We start from the raw sequence: 20,740 nt of genomic DNA on the forward strand, positions 1-20,740 counted from the left end.
CAGCACGTCCAGCCCCTCCCTCGGGTCTCCTAGCTCCGCCCCTCTCTGTCCTCACCCCCACCTAGTTGCAGCCCCTGGTCCCCAGCTCCTTATAGGGATCCTTCGTCTTGCCCTTCTCCCTTCCGTCCCTTCAGACCTTACCCCTTACCCCCGNCTCACTCCTACGAATTCTGTTACGCCCGCAGAGCCACCATTCCTCGGGATGCCCCTAAACGCTTCCAGAGCTCTGTGGTCCTCTGATCCTGCATACGCCCCATTCTCCTTGCACCATGCTCAAATGCAAAAAAACAAAAACAAAAAACAAAACTTGCCCAGGTTTCCCTGAGCCCTCATATATTTTGAGTCCCCATAACCTCTGACACTCCGCATCTGCAGTCCACACGTATCCCAGACTTGAGCCCCCTCCTCCTGTCCCAGCCAGTGTAACCCCCCTCAGTGAAGTGTCATGATATGTCCTGATACCTTAAAGACAAATGAAGGGGACAGAAAAAGATGCAACACCTTCCCCCATCTTGCACTCTGTAGTTCTTAGTTTCCCCCTCAGGCTCCCTTTTGGTGGCTCAAGCCTCAGTATTTTCCCAGCTGCCTGTCTTTAGGCTGTGCCCACCTCCCTGAGCCTGCTTCCTTTTCCCAGAAAATAAGCCAGACCAGGGGATGGGGGTCCTTTTATCTGGGAAGTTGTCTGGGGAAGCAGAGCCCAAGGGGCCCTGGGGAAGGATATTGCTTTTGGAAAGCAGGAGGGTGGGATTTCAAAGATCTCCAAGGTCCTGGCTTGTCAACTTGTCCACCTGGGGCTCAGATCTCTGAAATGTTGATTTATTGTTAGCATTTATGGTAACAAATTTTAAGCCTTTCAGAGCTTGGAGAACAGAAACTCTATCCAGCTTCCAAATGTGAGATTGGAGCTTGTCCTGGAAGAGGCGAATGTCCATTTTAGTGACGTTTTTCCTATGCTCAACCTCTAGAAGTTATTTCAGCGAGACACTGCAGTTTACAGATGTTTCCCTTGAAAACTAAGGCCTTGAGGTGGGAGGTGGGGGGTCGACTTGCGGGAGTCTCCCAGATACTTAATGGCAACAACACAGACTAGAAGATTGGTTTTCAGCATCTTAACCAGCATTCTTTCCAGTACATCATAGTGTCCTTTTGAGAAAGCTCCCTGTAGCGTTAAAGTTCCCTGCAAAGGTGAAGTGGAGGTTTTGGTGTTGGTTGTAACAGGCTTCAGATTGAGGTCGGGGTCTAGAGGCAACTTTAAAGGTTGCCTTGGACTTGAACTCAGTACTTCTGTGGGAGTCACTCCCTCTCAGGGCCTGTGGGGCTTGGAATTGGCGGCCCCTTTGCCCTTGATCTCACTTTCTTCTTTGTGTTTCTGTCCCCTTAGGACCTGGAACAGATAGATATCCAGGTGGGACGGACTGACAGCAAGTGAGTTTCATTAACAATGGGGGGCGAGGATGAAAGGTTTCCACTAACCTGCGGTCTCTGTCTCCTGTGCTAGGTGAGCCCCAGGTGTGTCCCAGAGGGATCCAGGTGACTTCTCCGCAGATTACTTGCCATGACGCCCCACCGAGAACAGGGGGAGTAGAGTGGGGGTCCTTCCCCATGCCCCTCCCACTGTCAGCTCCCCAATGGCCTGGGTGAGGTGAGAGCTGTGTGTAGGAGCCTCTTTTCTAGAGTTTTCCAATTTGGGAAGGAATGGGGGATACAGGTCAGGATTGTTCAAGGTTCTACACACTCAGTGGGAGTTCTAGAAGGATATTTTACAGGTTCATTTCTTGTGTCAGGTTGCAGCCCCTTCTGGTTGGGATCGTTCTGTGCGTTTGCTTGCTCCCATAAGTCATTCAGTCCTCTCCATTCTAGACAGAGGCCCCCACTGTTGTGACATATAATCCAAGTGCCATAACCCTGCAGAGAAAAGCCAGATAATAAGTCCTTTGGTCTCCCCTTTAGATGAAGGGGAGCAAACCCAGCATTTATTTTTTAAATGAAGAAATAGCTAATTGAGGTTATAAAAATTGTGTGCTGTTTTAAGTTCAGTCTTCTTGCTGTATCATTTTGGCCGCAATGTAATACCTCATTGAAGAGAACATCAAAAAGATAAATTTGAAGTAGATGTTGGGATGGTGGTGAGGGAGGAAAAGAGAGTTTGGGTGATGTGGGAAGGGTAAGGTGGAAAAGAAGGAAAAAGAAAAGAAAAAAAGAAAGGTCCAGGCTACAGTGTCAAGGTCTGCCCAGTTACAGTTTGTTTGCTAAATCTGAATGAGGGCCCTGGACTGGCACCCAGCTCCCCCTGAAGCAAATCACTTCTGGTTCTCCGCTTTTATCCATTCCCTGCTTTCCAGCAGCCCAGGCTTCCCTTCGCTTTCATTACATCTGTCAAAATCCTACTCACTTCTCAGGGTCACGAGCAATGTTACCTGTGAGAAGCTCTCTTCCGTTCATCCGTCAGCATTAATCTTTAACACATCCTAACTTGAATTAATGTTTATCCAGTGCATGCCTGGCCCTGGATTGAGAGTGTGAATTTCTTAGAGGAGGGACAACGTCCCACAGTGCCCAAGCATAGAGGATCGCAGTGAGGTGGTTCTGCCGGGGTCCCCAGAATGGGGCTTTTTGGAGCCGACCTCGATGACCTTATCCCTTACGTCTTTCCCTTAGGGCGGACTGGCTGCTCTGACATCATGGGGAGCTGCTGCAGCTGCCTGAACAGAGACAGCGTCCCAGACAACCACCCTACCAAGTTCAAGGTACCTGCCGTCCCCTCCTCTGCTGAGCTCCCAGCATGGCCTCCTGGGCTCGGCCCGCCTATTGAGTTGCCTTTGCCTCCCTAGAGAAGGTGAAGGGACAGGCTGAGGTGGGGGCTAAGACTCCTCAGGGCTGCTAAAGGGGCGCGGGGCGTGTGGTGTGTGGCCCAGGCCGCTGCCAGCGGTGTCGTTCCCCTATGCTAATGACAAAGAAGGAAGAAATACTGGGATGAAAAGTTGTGTTTTTAGAACATTCATTCCTGCTAGTGTATCTTTGTACCTTTACATATATATATTTTTTTTTTTTTTTTAGAAAACAAAAGTATATANTCACTTTGGGAAGGTAAGGCCAGGCCCAGGGGACCTGTGCACCCCTGGCCACCTGCCACCTCTCACGTCCAGTAGGAGTCCCCTCCTCACACCCAGCTCTTGAGGCCCGGGTTTCTCCTGCTCACCAGCAGAGGGAGCCCTTAGCAAGGGCCTGGAGTTGGGCAGGTGGTGGAATAGGTCTGTGTTCTGTTTTGGACTTGACTTTCCCGGGGGAGGGTCTCAAGATTTTGAACTTCTTATCTAACCCCTTCCTCCATTAGCATCTGGTGCTTGGACACAAGAGATGGACCATTCCGAGGTTCTCTAACCTTGGCCATCAAACCATCTGACCTTGGAGGTCAGCTAACCAACCCCACCTTCACCGCCCCAAGGACAAAGCAAGGCCTAGAGAGCTGCTGTGGGTCATTGGCACTGCCTCACCTGCTTTGTCTCCCAGTGGTCCTTTGGCATCGCCGGAGAGACTGGTAGAGGCAGGCGAGCCCCCCGACCCCCTAGCCCTAGCCCTGCATTGGCCGGCCTCCCAGTGGCTCTGGGACTCCTCCATACTTGGGTCACTCACTGACCCTTCTGTTCCCTGCTCCCCAGGTGACGAATGTGGATGACGAGGGGGTGGAGCTGGGCTCCGGAGTCATGGAGCTGACACAGAGTGAGCTGGTGCTGCACCTGCGTCGGCGCGAGGCTGTCCGCTGGCCCTACCTCTGCCTGCGGCGCTATGGCTATGACTCCAACCTCTTCTCCTTTGAGAGTGGCCGCCGGTGTCAGACGGGCCAGGGTGAGCACCGCTCCTGGGATAGGGGCGAGGGGCTGGGGCAGGAGGTCATAGCTCAGGGGACTATGGGGAAGCCTGTTGGCTTGGCAGATGTGGCCCAGAGAAGGCAAGGCTGATGGCCAAGAGCACATAACATGTTGATATGGAACTCCGTGGGCTCCTAGGCCAGTGCTCTTTCTCTTCAGTCACCGCAGCCGCAGGCTGGCACCTCCTGTGGGGGCATTTGTTGCACAGCCCATGGGAAAGAGCCAGTGCTCGCAAGGCCCGAGCCTGCCTGGGAGAGCAAGCAAGCTGTCTTCCCTCTGTTACTCCAGTTTCGAGGACCTTTGTCCCCTATGCAGGAACAGACTTTCTTGTGAGCTGCCAAATCCTACAGCCTGGAGCCCCTGAACAATGAAGGGTCAGGCTGGAGGCTCTGGTTACCGTGGGCCTGCGTGGCTCGCAAATGGTAGGCTTGGGGAGGCCGGACTCTTGTGTGTCTGATACACAGAGTCACCCTGGGGAAGTGAATCCTTGTCTCCTGGCACCTGTGGGCAGCAGAGTGCGACGTGTTCTTCCTTCCTCCCCTTTCTCCCCGCAGCTGGGGGTCAGGGAGTAGCGATCGTTCTGTGAAGTCAAGGCGAGGACCTGCCCTGGCTCTCTGAAGGAGTAGCGTGGTCTGGGCTTCTCTTGTAGGAGGCAGGCCTGAGCTCTGCACGGGCCCATGTTGGATGCAGGTGGGGTTGTGACGGCAAGGGGACAATGAACAAGCCCCTCTGATGAGGCGAGTCGCTGACATCCTGCTGGCTGCGAGCCTTCCCCTCCACGCATCTTACCCTTTGGGCTCTGGAGGCAGAGGCGTTTCAGCACTGGCCGAGCAGACAGAGGGCAGGAAGGGGCTCCTTGTGGTATTTAAACCGCAGTGGGGATTCCAGAGGGGCCACTCTAGGCCCCCACACCAGGTTCTCCTAAAACTCCAGGCTTTCCCAGCCTTTCGTGGCCCCTAACATGTCCTGCCTGGAACGTCCTGTTCCTTCCCCGCCCCTCAAACCTTGCTGTTACATCCCTGCAAACCTCAGTTGTCCTATACCCAGCCTGGCCATACCCATCTGTGTCGTGGATGTGTGCTCCCCTGAGCCCTGGACCCTGCCCTTGCCAGGATGGGGTGTGCAGAATTCCAGGCTGGCCCAGCACCCCAGGGACGTCTTTGGAGCCCTCAAGTCACGGGTACTCGGCCCAGGCCTGCCATCCCTTGGACTGTGCATCAGAGTCTGGGGGCTGTCAGGGCAGCTGCACCAAGGGGCCACACGGTGGCCTTGCCGTAGGTGTCCCGGAGCAAGTCTGCCCATTCTTCCTTCCTTCCTTCCTGCACCAGAGATTAAGCTCCATGAGGCCAGGGGCCCATCTGAAGTATACATTCCCTGTCTGGCTAGGCAGTGGCTAAGTACCCAGGGCACAGGCCACGAACAGGTCAGCTCTCCTGCCATCATGGAGCTTGGAGGTGGCGGGACATGGAGCCGAGGCTTGGTGCCCTGGGCAGAGCTCCTTATTCTGGGGACCAAGGGGTGATGGGCAGAGGGAGACAGAGGCAGCATGTGAAGTGACACAGTCACTCATGTAACACAGTCTCCCCCTTACTCCCTTATCTGCAGGGGACACCCCCAGCGGATCCTTAAAACCAGATAGTACCGAGCCCTGTATTTACCATGCATTTCCCTATATGTACGCACCCACGGTAAGGTCTAATGTATAAATGAGGTGCAGTAGGAGATTAACACCTGTTATTACTAGTAATAAGGTAAAGCAGTTACAACAGGTACTGTAACAAGAGTTAGGTGAACGTGGTCTCTCTCAATGTACCTTACGGTAGCGGACTCACCCTTGCGATGAGGTGAGATGCTAACATGCCCACGTGATGAGACGAGGCGAGGGGAGTGACACGGATGTTGTGACTTAGCGTGAGGCTGCTACTGACATTCTGACAGTCTGTCAGAAGGAGGCTCATCTGCTTCTGGACCCTGGTTGACTGCGGGTAACGGAAACCGCAGAAGGCGAAACTATGGTTAAGAGGCAACTGCCATCCTTTTCTGCGTTGGTGTTTACCTCTCCTCCCCTCACCCGTGCACACGCGCATCCTGTGAACACGGTTTAACCGTGGGGGAACATAGGTGAGGTATTAGATCTCTAGACGGTGGTAATGGATAGTGGCTGGGACAGGAGGGGGCCTTGGGCCCAAGTCCTCCCGGAACTCTTGGATTTTAGTGTGTGCTCAGGATGAGGAGGGGGCTTCCCGCCACCTGCAGGCCTGGGACCGGAGTTCTGGGACATGTCCTGAGCTTTGTGCATCTGTTCAGCCTCTCTGGTCCTGTCCTATGTGTACACGGTCAGAGGAGCCTCACTTCCTCCTCTCTTCTTCAGGGATATTCGCATTCAAGTGCTCCCGGGCCGAGGAGATCTTCAACCTGCTTCAGGATCTGATGCAGTGCAATAGCATCAACGTGATGGAAGAGCCAGTCATCATCACCCGCAACAGCCACCCGACGGAGCTCGACCTCCCTCGGGCCCCCCAGCCTCCCAATGGTGAGGAGACCCCGCCCTTGGCCCCTCAGCCTCCACATCCGTACGCATGCGCGCAGGCCTGGGAAGCGCCCGTTTTAGGGGCACAAGGGAGGCAGGCAGGTGGGGTGGCCGGGCCATCCACGCTCCCAGGACAGTTGCCCGCCATCAGATGACTCTTGGGGATGAATAAGTCCCCGTCTGGGCCAGTCAGGTGACTCATGCTGAGGCTGGGGAGTCCTGGGCCTCGCACTGATGGATGGTCCAGGAACAGACGGGGAGATGTTGGGTTTCCATGGAAACAGCAGTCTGGAGCTAGTTTGCTTCCTTCCTTCTGTCTACTGGGTCATACCCGTATACCTTTCCTGACTTGGTTCAGCGTCTTTGCCTATGACCAGTTTCTGGAGAGGTTCCCTCAGCTTCTACTTGTTCACAGAGGCCACACTGAGCCCCTGCTGTGGGGTGGGGGCGGGGTGGGGGCAGAAAGAATAGAAACGCAGCTCCTGATGTCTGGGAGGAGGCTCGCTGGCAGAGCTAGAATGTGGTGAAGGGACAGCGACAACAAGGTGGCCCGAAGTGTTTTCAGCTAAGGCCATAATGCGGGAGACGGGGCTGACGCAGAGCTTTGAGGGCAGGGGCAGGGTTCGAACAACTGAGCGGTGGAAGATCGCGGGGGGCTGCCGGGTGAGCAGAGCTAACCACCTGGGGCCCTGGGGGGTCTCCCCTCCAACTGGGGGCCTCTCAGGACGCCACACGTGCAGTTGCAGGTGGTTGTCAAGTGGTTCCCATACCCCTGTCCCCCGCCACCACGCCGACCTGGGTTTGTCTCCTGTGTGTCCAGCTCTAGGCTACACTGTCTCCAGCTTCTCCAATGGCTTCCTCGGCTGCCCAGGAGAGGGTCCGAGATTCTCCGCACCCCGGCGGCCCTCGACGAGCAGCCTGCGACACCCCTCGCTTGGGGAAGAGTCCACTCATGCCCTCATTGCCCCTGACGAGCAGGTGAGCACACCCCACTGGTCTGGGCGGGGGTGGGGCACCAGGCAATGGCATCTCACAAGTATCTTGGGTCGGGGGGAAGAACACTGGTAGGGTCCCGTACTGTCCCAGATGGCAGCCTCCCCGGGAGGTCGGAGGCTGAGGAAGAGGGGTAAACTCCAGCTCTTTTCCCCTGTGCTTCTCTTATCCGGCCCCTTCCATTCTCTCCTCCTTCCCTGCCCTTGGCCTCCCCGCGGCACGTGGACTGCCTCCCCCAGTCCCACACCTATGTCAACACGCCAGCCGGTGAGGATGACCACCGCAGGAACCGGCACTGCCTGCAGCCCCTGCCTGAGGGCCAGATGCCCTTCCCCCCGCAGGCCCGGGGCGCTGAGCCGCGGGACCCCCAGGTGTTCCTGCAGCCGGGCCAGGTGAAGTTTGTACTGGGCCCAACCCCCGCTCGGCGGCACATGGTGAAGTGCCAGGGCCTCTGCCCCAGCCTGCATGACCCCCCACACCACAACAACAACAACGAGGGCCCTTCCGAGTGCCCCGCCCAGCCCAAGTGCACCTATGAGAACGTCAGTGCGGGGCCGCGGCCTGGGGCCGGCTGGAGACTGAGCACGGAGGAGCCGGGCTGGAACGGCCTTGCCCACCGCCGCGCCGCCCTGCTGCACTATGAGAACCTGCCCTCCCTGCCCCCTGTGTGGGAGAGCCATGCCCAGCAGCTGGGGGAGGAGGCCGGGGATGACGGTGACTCGAGGGACGGGCTCACTCCCTCCTCCAATGGCTTCCCTGACGGCGAGGAGGATGAGACCCCACTGCAGAAGCCCACCAGCACCCGGGCCGCCCTCCGTAGCCACGGCAGCTTCCCTGTGCCACTGACCCGCCGCCGAGGCTCCCCGAGGGTCTTCAACTTTGATTTCCGCCGGCCGGGCCCCGAGCCCCCCAGGCAGCTCAACTACATCCAGGTGGAGCTGAAGGGCTGGGGTGGAGACCGCCCCAAGGGACCCCAGAACCCCTCGGGCCCCCGAGCCCCCGCGTCCACCACCCACCCTGCCCGCAGCTCAGACTCCTACGCCGTGATTGACCTCAAAAAGACCGTGGCCATGTCCAACCTGCAGAGGGCGCTGCCCCGAGATGATGGCACTGCCAGGAAAACCCGCCACAACAGCACCGACTTGCCTCTGTAGGGACTTCCTTCCTCACACCCCGCCTCACGCTCCTGTCCCCTGAACCCCCGCCCAGGGTTCGAGGTCGCTTTGCAGAAGGGCACCGTGGTGGAACCAGATGTCTCCCTGCGCTGGCTGGGGTCCCCAAAGATATCAGCCACTGAGTCTCCTGGTCTCCAGGTCATGGAGAAGAAGGGTGACCCGGTGCCAAGGGAGCTGTGACGCAAACTGTGAAGGTTCCTGCGATGCGTTTTGTGCCCTCCCGTTCTGTCCATTTGTCTGGTCTGTCGTCTGTGTGTTTTCTTTGGTTGAAATTTGGAAACATTTTGTACCTGTTGATTTTATTTATCAGTTTATTTTTCTATTTATTGTTTTAAATGTAATTTAACATATTTATTATTAATATAATTATTTTTAAATTCTGGCTCGGTGGATGATGTTGCATTCTTAGGGAGCCTCTTCCGGGGTGGTTCTGGGTGGCAGCAGGCGAGGCCTTACAGAGGGAGGGGCTTCATTCTGGGGAATTTGGGGGTGGTTAGGGTTTTTGTGACACGTCTATGACCATTTCTTCCTCTCCTCTGAGAAGCCCTGACCCCAGAACCTAAAGCTGTCAGGGACGGATGTGCTGTCAAAGGAAAGCGACAGGACCGCTGGAGTCCTGGATGCGGAAGGGGGTTCTAGAAGGGGACTGCCCTAGTGGGAACACCCGGACCTTCCCAAGTTGGCAGGGGCAGGGAGAGAATTTCATGGGGGGGGGGTCCACACCAGGTATGCCTTCTCTGGAACCCCTCATGGATTTCCCTTCTGCCACCAGGCAGGTCCCGGGCAGGGGGGTACTGCTCTCCTCTAACACCCTGGTCCGGAGGTGGCCCCTGCACCCCCACTTTGGCACCCGCAGCATGGTCAGATCAAGGCTGGAGCCTTTAAACACTTTACTCAAAGCCCAGGAGCAGCAAAAGTGGAAAACAGTGTAATAATGTAACTAATCGTACTTCCCAAGGAGCTGCTCCCCAGGAATGGACTCTTTGGGGTGCCTCTACCCTACCGCAGGGGTGGGGCCCTAGCAGAGCCACCACATCTGAGCACCTGCCTGGAGGCCCAGGGTCTGCACAAGCCCCCTGCCTGGTTTGGTGTTGCAGGAGCTCCTTTGTCCTGAGGCTGCCTCTTCTCGCCCTGACCTCCCTGCCTCCGAGACTCCATTTCTATCTCAGAGCCCTGAACAGTCAACCTAAAGGAGATCCAGCATCTGCAATAAGCCACGCAGGGCCTGGGGGAGGAGAGGGACTTAGGGACAAGCCTTCTTGTCCCTGGTCAGTCTGTGTCCCTGCTCCCTGTGGAGCAAGCAGACCCGCCCTCCTTACTATGGAAACCGGCCAGGGTAGAGCCTACTCAGTTCCCTCTCCTCCTGCCGCCCAGAGCGGCACTGCCCAGACTTCAGTTCCGGGACTGCCCTCTCCCCTGGGTGGGGATTGAACTGACCAGCTTCCAAGTCTTCTCCGCCCTTGGATGTCACTCTCTTGTCAGTGCAATGGACGAAAAGAGAACTGGCCACAACAGGATGTGAGAGAGGCCCTTCGCCTGGGGCCCGGGAGGGCCCAGGGCTACACCCGCTGCTCCCCCAGAGCTGCCGCCAGACCCTTCCCTCTAGCTCTTTCTGATCTCTGGACCCGAAGGAGAACAGCTGCAGGCTGAGTTCGTAGCGCTGTGTCCACAGTGCGCATCCTCTCCACAGCCCGCCACCCCCCTCCCCCGGGCAGCTCCATTCTGCTCTCTCCATGTCCTCCCCACACCAGTCCTGCTCCTCCTTTTGATGCCCGAAGTCCGGAGTGGTGGTCTCTCCCAGCAGGGGAGGCAAGATAAGGGGTGGGACGGCCGTGCCAGGACAGCTCTAAGGGCCCCGGGCCGTGCCAGTGACTCACAGTCACCATCGTGGGGGAGCCATGCTTGAGTCAAGAGACCGGGTTCTGGTTCTGCCTTGGCTGTTATCTCTGCTCTCTTTTTATTTTAGTATTTATTATTATTTTTTCATGTTTTATAGAGAGACAGAGTGCAAGCGGGGGAGGGGCAGAGAGAGAGGGAGACACTGACTCTGAAGCAGGCTGCAGACTCTGAGCTGTCAGCACAGAGCCTGACACGGGGCTCAAACCCATGAACCGTGAGATCATGACCTGAGCCAGATGTTTAACGTACCGAGCCAGCCAGGTGCCCCTATCTTCTCTGTTCTCTTGAGCAATTGGTTGCCCCCAGTGGGCCTAGGTTTTTGCATCTGGAGAATGCGGAGCTAGTTGTGAGAAGCAGCCAATGGGAGGGTGACCAGGACGCCACTTTGGAAAGGAGACAGAGCGGGGCAAGCCGTGTTAATAACCCAGCTGTTCCAGACAGAAAATCCACCTGGCAGGCACAGCTCTTCAGTCCCCAAGACCTCAGGCCTGCTGCTGCCCCCGTGCCTAACAGTGCAAGGGACAGTTTGCCTCCTTCTCCGGGATCTCCCCGGATCAAGTCAAAATAGCTTCCGTGTGCGCATTTGTGGAGCCCGGGGGTCCAGAAGACTTAGGCCAGGAATTGGCCCCCAGCACAGGGCGGCTGCCAGCCTTCCTGCTCCCCTCCCCAGGTCATTGCCTCTGACCCACGAGCTCAGCTGCAGGAATTTTCCTCTGGCGGGGCGGGTGGGCTGTGAGTGGACAGCTTTCCAGGCGGAAAGCGGAGGGTGGGAGTGACGCCCAGTGGGAGCCGGCCCTGCTGATGTCAGGGCGTGGCGTCCTGATGGCATCGTTTCAGAGATCATCACTGACACCAGTGAATGTTTGCTGAGTGCTCGGTTCTCTTCTTTAGAAACAGGCCCTACCCACCCCCTGGGCTGCCCTGAGGAAAGGACTGGAGCCAGCATCCTGTCCAGGAGTGACATTTCAGGTCAGACCAGGAGGGGCCCTCCCCAAGCCCACCCCTGGGTAATGACAGCACTCTCTAATGGGATAAACACAGTCTGGCTTTCCATAGGGCCCTATAGACCACTTATCTCTTCAGGCTCACAGGGTAGGATCGTTATCACCATTGTGCAGAGGAGGAAAGAGCCCAAGCAGTAAAGGGACTTGCTTCAGGCCACGAAGGTAATTAGTGGCTGGAGCTGGGGCCGCATGCCAGTCGTGTGTCTTTCCATGCTCTCACCTGCCCAAGCCCCTGGCCCTCCCCTCTGGCAACCATCCATTTGTTTTCTGCTTTAATACTTTGTGTTTGTTTATTCACTTTTTTTTTTTTTAGATTCCACTTATGAGTGATGTCATATGGTATTTGTCTTTCTTAGTCTGACTTATTTCACTTAGCGTTGAACCCTCTAGGTCCATCCACGTTGTCACAAATGTCATGACTGCATCCCTTTTCATGGCTGTGTAATATTCCATCGTGTGTGTGTGTGTGTGTGTGTGTGTGTGTACATAATTACACATATATATGTATATATATACACACACATATATATGTGTGTGTATATATATATATGCCACATTTTCCGTATCCATTTGTCTATTGATGGACACTGTCTGGCCCCTTTACTCCTTCAGTGCCTCGGAATGATTCCCACTGTGGAGACGGGGGCTCGGGAACACGCTGCCCTCTCCTGACACACATCTCAGCTGCACAGAAGGCCAGGGCTCCTCTGAGCTCTGGGATGCTCTCCGACCAACACCTTAAATGGCAGTCATCCTCACAGGGGGAGGGGGTTTATAATGAGGGACCCCTGGGACTCCAGAAAGGAGGCTGAAGCGGAGGGAGAGCTGTAGCAGGGGCTGAGGGCCTGTGTGGGGCCCCAAGGGCTCCGTGCCTGCAGAGTCCGAGTCCAGGATGGAATCTTGTGGCTCAGCTGAGCTAAGAGCCATCCCGGGATCCTTCAGACAGGACCTGTGGAGATGTCCATCGGGTCTTTGCTCACATGCTTCCCGGAAGGGGGAGATGGCTATCTCTAAAGGCCTCCATGCAGAGTCGGTCTTATGATGTCCCTAAATGCCTCTCACTGGGGCCTAATTCTCCTCACAGATCCACACATGGCTATCAAGCCTCTCTGCCAAGGGTGCTGAAGTTCAACACTTGGTGTCACCACTTACTCACACCAGGGCCCCTTTGTGCTTCAGTTTCCTCACCTGTAATGTAAAAATTATGACAGTCCCTCCCTCCTGAAATTGTGAGGATCAAATAATAGGATGTCTGCTCGACATGAACCACGACAGATATTTTCACCGGGACATGGTTCTCTCTGGCATAACCGGAAAGGTCCCCACCCCTCCGTTCACCCCTTGGTGCTCTAGTTCAGCCCAGAACTGAGCGCATTACCCAGGCTTCACCCTCCCCTTCCCCTTGACCCAACGCCTTCCTTGTTCTAGACATTATACTTTTGCGAATGTGGCCCGTGTAAGCACTCCTTTTACTGGCCCCTCCGGCTCTTGGGACCTTAGAGCTGGTCTGAAACCATCAGGTGTTTCCATATGAACACCTACAGCGTTCCTCACCCTCACCCCCCATCTGGTATTAGGGTCCCTGGCTTGTTACTTCAAAGTCCAGACCGTCCATTCATTCAGGTGATGTTTCTTATTGGAAGTCAGGTCCATCCTGGGGTTTAGAGGCACTAGTTCTTGCCACGCACGTGGAAATGATAGAAGACCAGAGGTGGGACCTGGGAGCATCAGAAAGAAGGGCCTGGGAGGGGCTTCCCCATGGGCCACGGATCATGAGTTTTGCCGCGGCACTTGGGGCCCTCAGCCTAACTCTTGCAGAAGCTGCACTCTGTTGATAAGAAGCTTCCCTGCCACTGGCTCACCAGGTGAACCTCTCTCTTGGCCTCTCTGGGCCCAGTTTCTCTGGAGAAGGACAACAACCCATGGCCCCGTGGAGGCCTCTGGAGAGGGGCCGGGGAGGTCAGGCTTGTGAGAGTATTGGGACTATAGGTGGAGGTTACCATTATGCTCTTTCTTAAGGAATCATTAGTATAATGACAGTTAGTGAGCAGCGTGGGGTGCCCCTTAACCCCGCTGGGGGCCTACTGATTGATGGGGGTGTTTCCTCAGCCATCTCTTCTCCCCATGGGCTGCTCCTTTAGCCGGGGAGGCATGGTCCCTTGGGGGTCTCGTTATATTGCCTCCCTCCACCTGCCCTTTTTACCCTGGCTCAGTTCCCCTCAGGGCAAGAGGGCCCCAGAAATGTGGCCGGGACATAGTGCAGGGGCAGGGAATAGGGTACTTGGGGTACTCTCAGGGGAAAGGAATGAACTGCAGCGCACCCAGAATTTTGCCTGGGTGCTGGGGACAGCTGGGGAACCAAGTCTGGGGAGGGCTTAGAAGGAAATGGGAGCCTAGATGGAAGTGTGCAGGGCATCGGGCATATAGGGCTGGGTGGGGGTGGAGAAGAGTTTCCAGGTGTTCTCTGGGGCTTTTGACCTCCCTGGCCTAATGTGATGGTTCCAGCCTCTTTGCTGTTGAGCTCCATTTCCCCTGGGACTAAGGGAGCTGAGGAATATATCAATTGATATACCGGGGTTGGGGTGGGGGTGGGGGGGCACAATGCGCAATCACTTAAGTCTAGCGGTCTTGAGAAAACATTGGACACTTTGGGTCCAGGATTTGGAATCTGGGTCGTGTGGGCTGAGTCCTGATGAAGCCCTGACTCTCCAAAGCCCATAGTTGGAGAAGTGAAACTCACTCAAACGGGAGTATGGGATGTGTGCCTCTGTCATTTGATAGCTGAGTGACCTTGGGCAGAGCACTCACCCTCTCTGAACCCGCATCCTCATCTATTAAGAGAAATTAATAACACCTTATAACCTCATAACGTTGTGCGTTCAATGAGAAAATGCACATAAATCGCCCAGTGGGTGATGGCATAGAGCCAAACTTAGCTCAGTTATGGTTGTGACAGCAATAGCCAGTGATGGAGGAAAGCTTGCTAAAGAAGGCAGACCATGAAGAATGAGGAGGATTTAGGGGAAGGTCAGCCAGACTCCTTCCAGACCCCCTGAGAGCATGGAACAGGAGATGTTCAGCCAAGAAAGCAATAGAAGTAGCTTTGGGGAGTATCGAAGACTTCTGGATCCTTCCTCTCCCCCCATCACAAAGTGCATGAGGAATCCCTGGGGCTTTGCATCCCCCTTCAGGGTCCAGGCCTTGGTTTCCCTGTGTAGTGGTCCTGGGAAGCCACGACCCCCAGGTGTCAAAGTGTTAGCGAGAGGTGCCCACACCTGCTGAGGGAGGTCCTTACGGAGGCTGTCTGGCCCCAGCTCCCTGTCCTCGGATCCAAGCCCTGCCTTGCCCAGATGGTCCACATACACCAAGAGTGGAGGGAAAGCCCTCGCCGGCTGTGCACTGCCACTCACAGGCTCGTCTCTGCAGAGGCTGAATGAGATTGACCGGGATCTGGGCAGGGACCAGAGTCCCAGCTCCAGACACTGGATCCCGTATCAGTGTTTGGTTTGGAACTTTTGGAACGGTCCCCAGGTCTCATTCCTTATTCTCTGGTTAGATTCTCTGGCCTTCGGGGCGCCTGGGTAGCTCAGTTCATGATTTTGTCTGTGAGATCTAGCCCTGCATGGGGCTCTGTGCTGACAGCATGGAGCCTGCTTCAGATCCTCTGTCTCCTCTCTGCCATTCCCACACACGCATGCTCGCTCTCTCTCTTTCAAAACTAAACATTAAAAAAAAAATTAAAAAAAAAAAGATTCTCCGGCCTTTGATATGCCCAAGCCTGAGACATAGGACTCCCCACCACTCCCTGCCACCTAATCCCCAAACCCATGCACTCTCCACTCACTCATTCCGGGGGGGAAACCCATGTGTGGCAAAGCCTGGCAGGGGCCAGCTCCCCACCGCCACCTCCCTGCAGGGTTCAGAAGGACACAGGAGCCCCGGGTCCTAACCCCTCTGGGCAGGCCTGGAGGCTTAAAGCTGAGACGAGTCAATAACCAGAGGGAGACTCTGGAAGTTCCCAGGCCCACTGCCACTGTGGGCCACTCCCTCTGGCTGAGAAACTGAGGCTGTACGCACCCACAGGGTGACCGCACGGACAGGGCAGTTGGGACTGGCTTGATGTCTGACGACTGTGCTCAAGTCAGACCACTTGTCCTCATTTCTGCCTTGGGAAATACAGATGCATGTATGTTTTNGTGGGGGGGACGGCAGGGAGGGAAGGATAACAGGGAGCTCTTCCTTCCTGCCCCGCTCAGAGGAAGGTGGGTCCGTGCACAGGGAAATGCAGCTGCCTCCGTGGGGCAGCGGGAGCTGGGGTGAAGCCCAGGGCTGGATGTGAGCCCCTCTGCGCCTGCGCAAGCACGTGCCTCGCCATGTAGGTGGGTTCGGGCGTGTGCATCGGACAGTGTGAGTGTGGGGTCCTTCCAGCATTTTGCCTCATGAGCCAGGATGCACGAGCACAGCCACACACTTGCATAAAGCCCTGCATAGAGGCGCCTGGGTGGCTCAGTCGGTTATGCGTCCGACTTTGGCTCAGGTCATGATCTGGACCTTCCAGAGTTCGAGCCCTGTGTCGGGCTCCGTGCTGACAGCCTGGAGCCTGGATTCTGCTTCGGATTCTGTCTCTCCCTCTCTCTCTGCCCCTCCCCTGCTCATGCTCTGTCTCTCTCTCTCTGTCAAAAATAATAAAATAAACATTAAAAAAAAAAAAAACCAAAGCCCTGCATTGCCATATAATGCTATGGACCTGCATAGCATTCAAAAAGAACCCTCATTAGGTTCTACTTGCCTGACTTCACAACCCACTAATGAATGGGGTAGGTGGCATTTTTTTAAAAAAGTAACCTCCATCCCCAACATGGGGCTTGACCTCACGACCCTAAGATACAGAGTCCATGCTCTGTGGCTGAGCCAGTCGGGTACTCCTGGGCGGTGGTTTGAAAGACCTTTTGCTGGAGGAGGTCTGCACACAACGCAAGCCAGGTCTAGGAGGCCTTCCGTGATGGCACTTGTGACATGTGGGGAAGAGGGAAGCTGAAGCCAGAGTGGGGGGCCCTGAAGCGATCTTTCAGCTGGAGTTAGCCCCTAGCTCTCCCCTCGCTCATTCACATGCTCCAGTCAGAGGGGCAGGACAGAACTCCTTTGCTCAGGGATCCCCAGTCTGAGGAGGGAGACACAGCCCTGCCCTCAGGGACACCCAATCTCAGAGGAACAGCTTCACCCCCCACTTTTTTTTTTTAATGTTTTATTTATTTCTAGGAGAGAGAGAGAGACAGTGTGAGCAGGGAAGGGTCAGAGAGAGAGGGAGTCAGACTGAAACAGGCTCCAGGCTCTGAGCTAGCAGTCAGCACAGAGCCCGACGCGGGGCTCGAACCCACGAACCGCGAGATCATGACCTAAGCGAAAGTCGGATGCCTAACCGACTAAGCCACCCAGACACCCCTCACCCCCCCCTTTTGAAAACTTTACGAGGGAGAGACAGGAGACTCATACTGGAAAGCCCGGCACACCCGCAAAGCCCTGTCCAGACCGAAGATGTATAAAGCAAGCTCCTCGGGCCTTTAATCTTCAAATGCTGGGAACAGTCCCCGGAGCAGGTACCACCCCCACCCCCCACAAGCGATCACTCGGCCTTTTCTTAGCCCTGAAACTTGGGAGACTCGGCACTTACTGCTCGCTGGGTGTCTCCATTCCCTTCGCCCACGGAAAAGGGCTGAAACCAAAGCAGGAGACATGGCGGTCTTCTTCAGGCTCCGACACCTCCAAATGTGGTGGGCTGTACCCCTCTTCTCCCCCAGCCTTCAACCCTGCTCCTAATGAGCAAATATGCATTGAGCATCCTCTGTGCCCCCACCACGGGGACACCAAGGAAGGAGGAGACACCAGTGTGCTCTCCCAAAACCTGTGATGAGGGGCGCCTGGGTGGCTCAGTCAGTTAAGTGTCCGACTTTGGCTCAGGTCACGATCTCACGGTTCACGGGTTCGAGCCCCGTGTCGGGATCTGTGCTGACTGCCAGCTCAGAGCCTGGAGCCTGTCTTAGGATTCTGTATCTCCCTCTCTCTCTGACCCTCCCCTGCTCATGCTCTGCCTCTTTCTCTCTTAAAAATAAAAAAACATTAAAAAAATATTTTTAAAACCTTGCGATTAATCACTTATGTGTGAAATGACAGCTGAGTGTGTGACGCTGTGTGCGTGCGTGTGTTTCCATGGGCTCAATGCCATCTACATCAGTGTTTTTCAAATTGCAGTTCACAACCCATTTGAAATCAAATTAGTTGACTGGAACCAGTACATTAGAAGGAAATAAAATAGAAAAATTAGGGTGTACATATGCAGTATGGATTAGAGTTTTATATGGGGCAGTGAGGCTTTTGTTTTAATTATGTATCACATGTATGTGTGTATAAGGTTATGGTGTAAAACATATCTCGTTTTTAAAAGATTTTGGGTTTTTTTTTTAAGTTTTATTTATTGAAGTAATTTCTACATCCAACGTGGGGCTCAAACTCATGACCCCGAGATCAAGAGTCACATTGGCTCTACCAACTAAGCCAGCCAGACACCCCAGTGTAAAATCTATTTCTAACTATGGCCAAAAAAGCCTCAAGGCTTCAGCTCTGGGTCACATTATCCCCCACCCTCCACAGATGGGGATATTGAAGCTCAGAGAGGTCAAGTGATTTGCCCAATGTGTCACCACTAGCCAGAGGTGGGCTGGGATTTGAACCCAGGCTTCTCTGATTTCAGAGCTCGGGTTCTGCCCTTAGCCCAGTAAGTCTTGTCCCCTGACCGCCTGACTCCATTCCCTCCAGGTCGGTGAAGTCAGTGTCTCATGCGGTTCCGGCCCAGGCACCTGCCCTGGAACAGCAGTGGGCCCTGTGGATCCCAGAGGTCACCTTCCCGAGGGTCCACTACTCCATGTCCGCCACAGGCACTGACAAGGTGAGTCTGGCCATTGCTGTGTAGACTGGCTCTGCCTATCTCCCTGGTGGGAGGCATGCCCTCTGGGTCTCTGGGTCTCACAGAAGCTGGGGAGCCCCTCTTTTTCACTCCCTCCAGTGAAACTTTGCTTCTTGGGGCTGAGAAATAGGACACCCCAAATAAAGCGGCTCTGTGGGTTCGGGCTTTGGGGAAAGAGGCCGGTGGCTGGGGATCAAATAAAAGGGTGTCAGGTCGGTTTGGAGGAAGTTGAGCTGGCAGGGTGGACGGAGCCAGGGATGGGGTGGGAGGCGCACTCGGCAGGACATCTGACCCTGTGCTCCAGTGCCAATGACCGCCCCTGGGCAGCTCGGTTGTGCCGGGGTTTCTGGCTGGACTTCCTGTCTAGCTGACTGCCTCTTGCCATGGAGTCCAGGGTGGGGGAGGAGGAGCGCAAATCTAACCCCTAGAGACCCCAGCGGTGGGCCCTGGGCCCTCAGGTAAGTAACCGCAGGCCCTCCTGGGATGGACAGCCGGGAACACAGCTGCCCTAGAGGCAACGCCCCACCCCGAGAAGCAAGCTCTAGAAGGAGGAGTTCTTCAGGAAGCTGAGCGGCAAATGCGACATGAATTAATTGGGCTTCGGGCACCAGCCCTACGAAGAGGGCCAGGTGTGTTTCCAGCAAGCCTTCCCTGATGGCTGCTGGGAAATCGCTTTTGTGACCCCAGGAACCAGGCTCTGTCTCCAGTTTTTTCGGGCCCCCCTGGCAGGGAGAACGAGAGACACCTAGCCGGGAGTATGCTGACTTAGAGAAGCAGGCAAGGCGCAGGGGAAGACTCCCCTGATTCGGAGGGGTGTTTGCGTTAGCTGGAAAAGCTGGAGTGACCTGCAGAGACTGGAGGGTATGGGCTGCCTGGAGTCTGATCCGGAGCAAGCTCAGCAGGAGGATGCGTAAGCGCCACGGGCCTTTGAAGAAGCTCAGAGAAGGAATCTGAAGACAGAGACAGGTCTCATCCAGAGGAAATGGAGGCAAGAAGAGCACAAGGCCCGAGCCCCGGTTCCAGTTTACGTGACGATCTCAAATGTCGTTAATTGGCAGCACGGCAGAGGTGCCCGCCCATCTTTACTTACATGTTGTTTCCAGTCAACAGAAATAATCACCTTGGGCGCAGTCCAACTTTGGCTCAGGTCATGAACTCACAGTTTGTGAGTTCGAGCCCTGCATCTGGCTCGCTGCTGTCAGCATGGAGCCTGCTTTGGATCCTCTGTCCCCTTCTCTCTCTGCCCTGCCCCTGCTCACGCTCTGTCTCTGTCTCTCTCTCTCAAAAATGAATAAACATTAAACAACAACAGCACCAGAAGCTGGGGTCACTGAACGTCCTGTGGTCCATTTCTCAACTTTAGGGAGTAATGAGACATCACAGCAGCCATGGTTTTACACTATGATCGTAATACCTGCGTTTCTAATTTGGTATGTGCATAGCCCGTAATTTGAAAAATTTTTTCCTACGTAGGCTTACTTTGTTGGCATTAGTTAAGTGAGTTGAAACTCTCCACTTGTCAAGCTCTTTTTTATCCCCACATCAATTTAAAAGTTTGTCATGTAAAAACAAGAAAAAAAGTCAAGAAATGAACATTTTTATGAGAGGGAGATGTTCGCCCCTAATCAGTTGTTCTAATTATTTTTCGCATTTTAGATGTGTGGGTTGTACAGTTTCGTTTTAGATAGACATTCTTGGTTATTGTTTTGTTTCTGTGTTTTCTATGGCATTTTAAAACTGCTGATGTGGGGCGCCTGGGTGGCTTAGTCGGTTAAGCGTCCGACTTTCGCTTAGGTCATGATCTCGCAGTTCGTGGGTTCGAGCCCCGCGTCGGGCTCTGTGCTNTAGAGCTGTCTGCCAGAGCCTTTTAACACTAAGTTTATAGTTGTTACAGTATCCTTAACATAAAGGCCGTATACGAAAAACCCAACATCCTCGATGGGGAAAAACGGAGAGTTTTCCCCCTAAGGTCAGGAACACGACAAGGATGTCCACTGTCACCACTGTTGTTCAACATAGCACTGGAAGTCCTGGCCTCAGCAATCAGACAACACAAAGAAATAAAAGGCATCCAAATCAGCCTGGAGGAAGTCAAACTTTCGCTCTTTGCAGACGATATGATACTCTATGTGGAAAACCCAAAAGATTCTACCAAAAATTGCTAGAACTGATCCATGAATTCAGCAAAGCCACAGGATATAAAATCAATGTACAGAAATTGGTTTCATTTCTATACACCAATAATGAAGCCGAAGAAAGAGAAATCAAGGAATCGATCCCACTTACAACTGCACCAAAAACGATAAAAT

At 54.7% G+C, this 20,740-nt stretch overlaps 1 protein-coding gene and 1 pseudogene across 3 annotated transcripts; both read left to right on the forward strand.

Moving 5' to 3' along the window:
• The first annotated feature begins 535 nt into the window (after positions 1-535).
• FRS3 (fibroblast growth factor receptor substrate 3) lies at positions 536-8,869 on the forward strand. 3 transcript variants are annotated; one of them, XM_077764792.1, is made up of 7 exons: positions 1,391-1,405; positions 1,499-1,642; positions 2,659-2,747; positions 3,660-3,846; positions 6,241-6,402; positions 7,220-7,377; positions 7,632-8,869. In XM_077764792.1, the coding sequence occupies exons 3-7, from the start codon at positions 2,682-2,684 to the stop codon at positions 8,544-8,546; spliced, it is 1,488 nt and encodes a 495-aa protein (XP_077620918.1). In that variant the 5' UTR covers positions 1,391-1,405; positions 1,499-1,642; positions 2,659-2,681; the 3' UTR covers positions 8,547-8,869. The 3 variants fall into 3 exon arrangements, with proteins under 3 accessions (XP_077620917.1, XP_077620919.1, XP_077620918.1); XM_077764791.1 differs by having other exon boundaries at positions 536-1,642; XM_077764793.1 differs by having other exon boundaries at positions 536-1,637.
• Positions 8,870-17,203: 8,334 nt separating this feature from the next.
• On the forward strand, positions 17,204-19,482 carry LOC144232121 (core-binding factor subunit beta pseudogene; annotated as a pseudogene).
• Positions 19,483-20,740: the final 1,258 nt, after the last annotated feature.

This window comes from Crocuta crocuta, unplaced genomic scaffold, assembly GCF_008692635.1.
Source record: "Crocuta crocuta isolate KB4526 unplaced genomic scaffold, BGI_CrCroc_1.0 scaffold44, whole genome shotgun sequence".
NCBI lineage: Eukaryota > Metazoa > Chordata > Mammalia > Carnivora > Hyaenidae > Crocuta > Crocuta crocuta.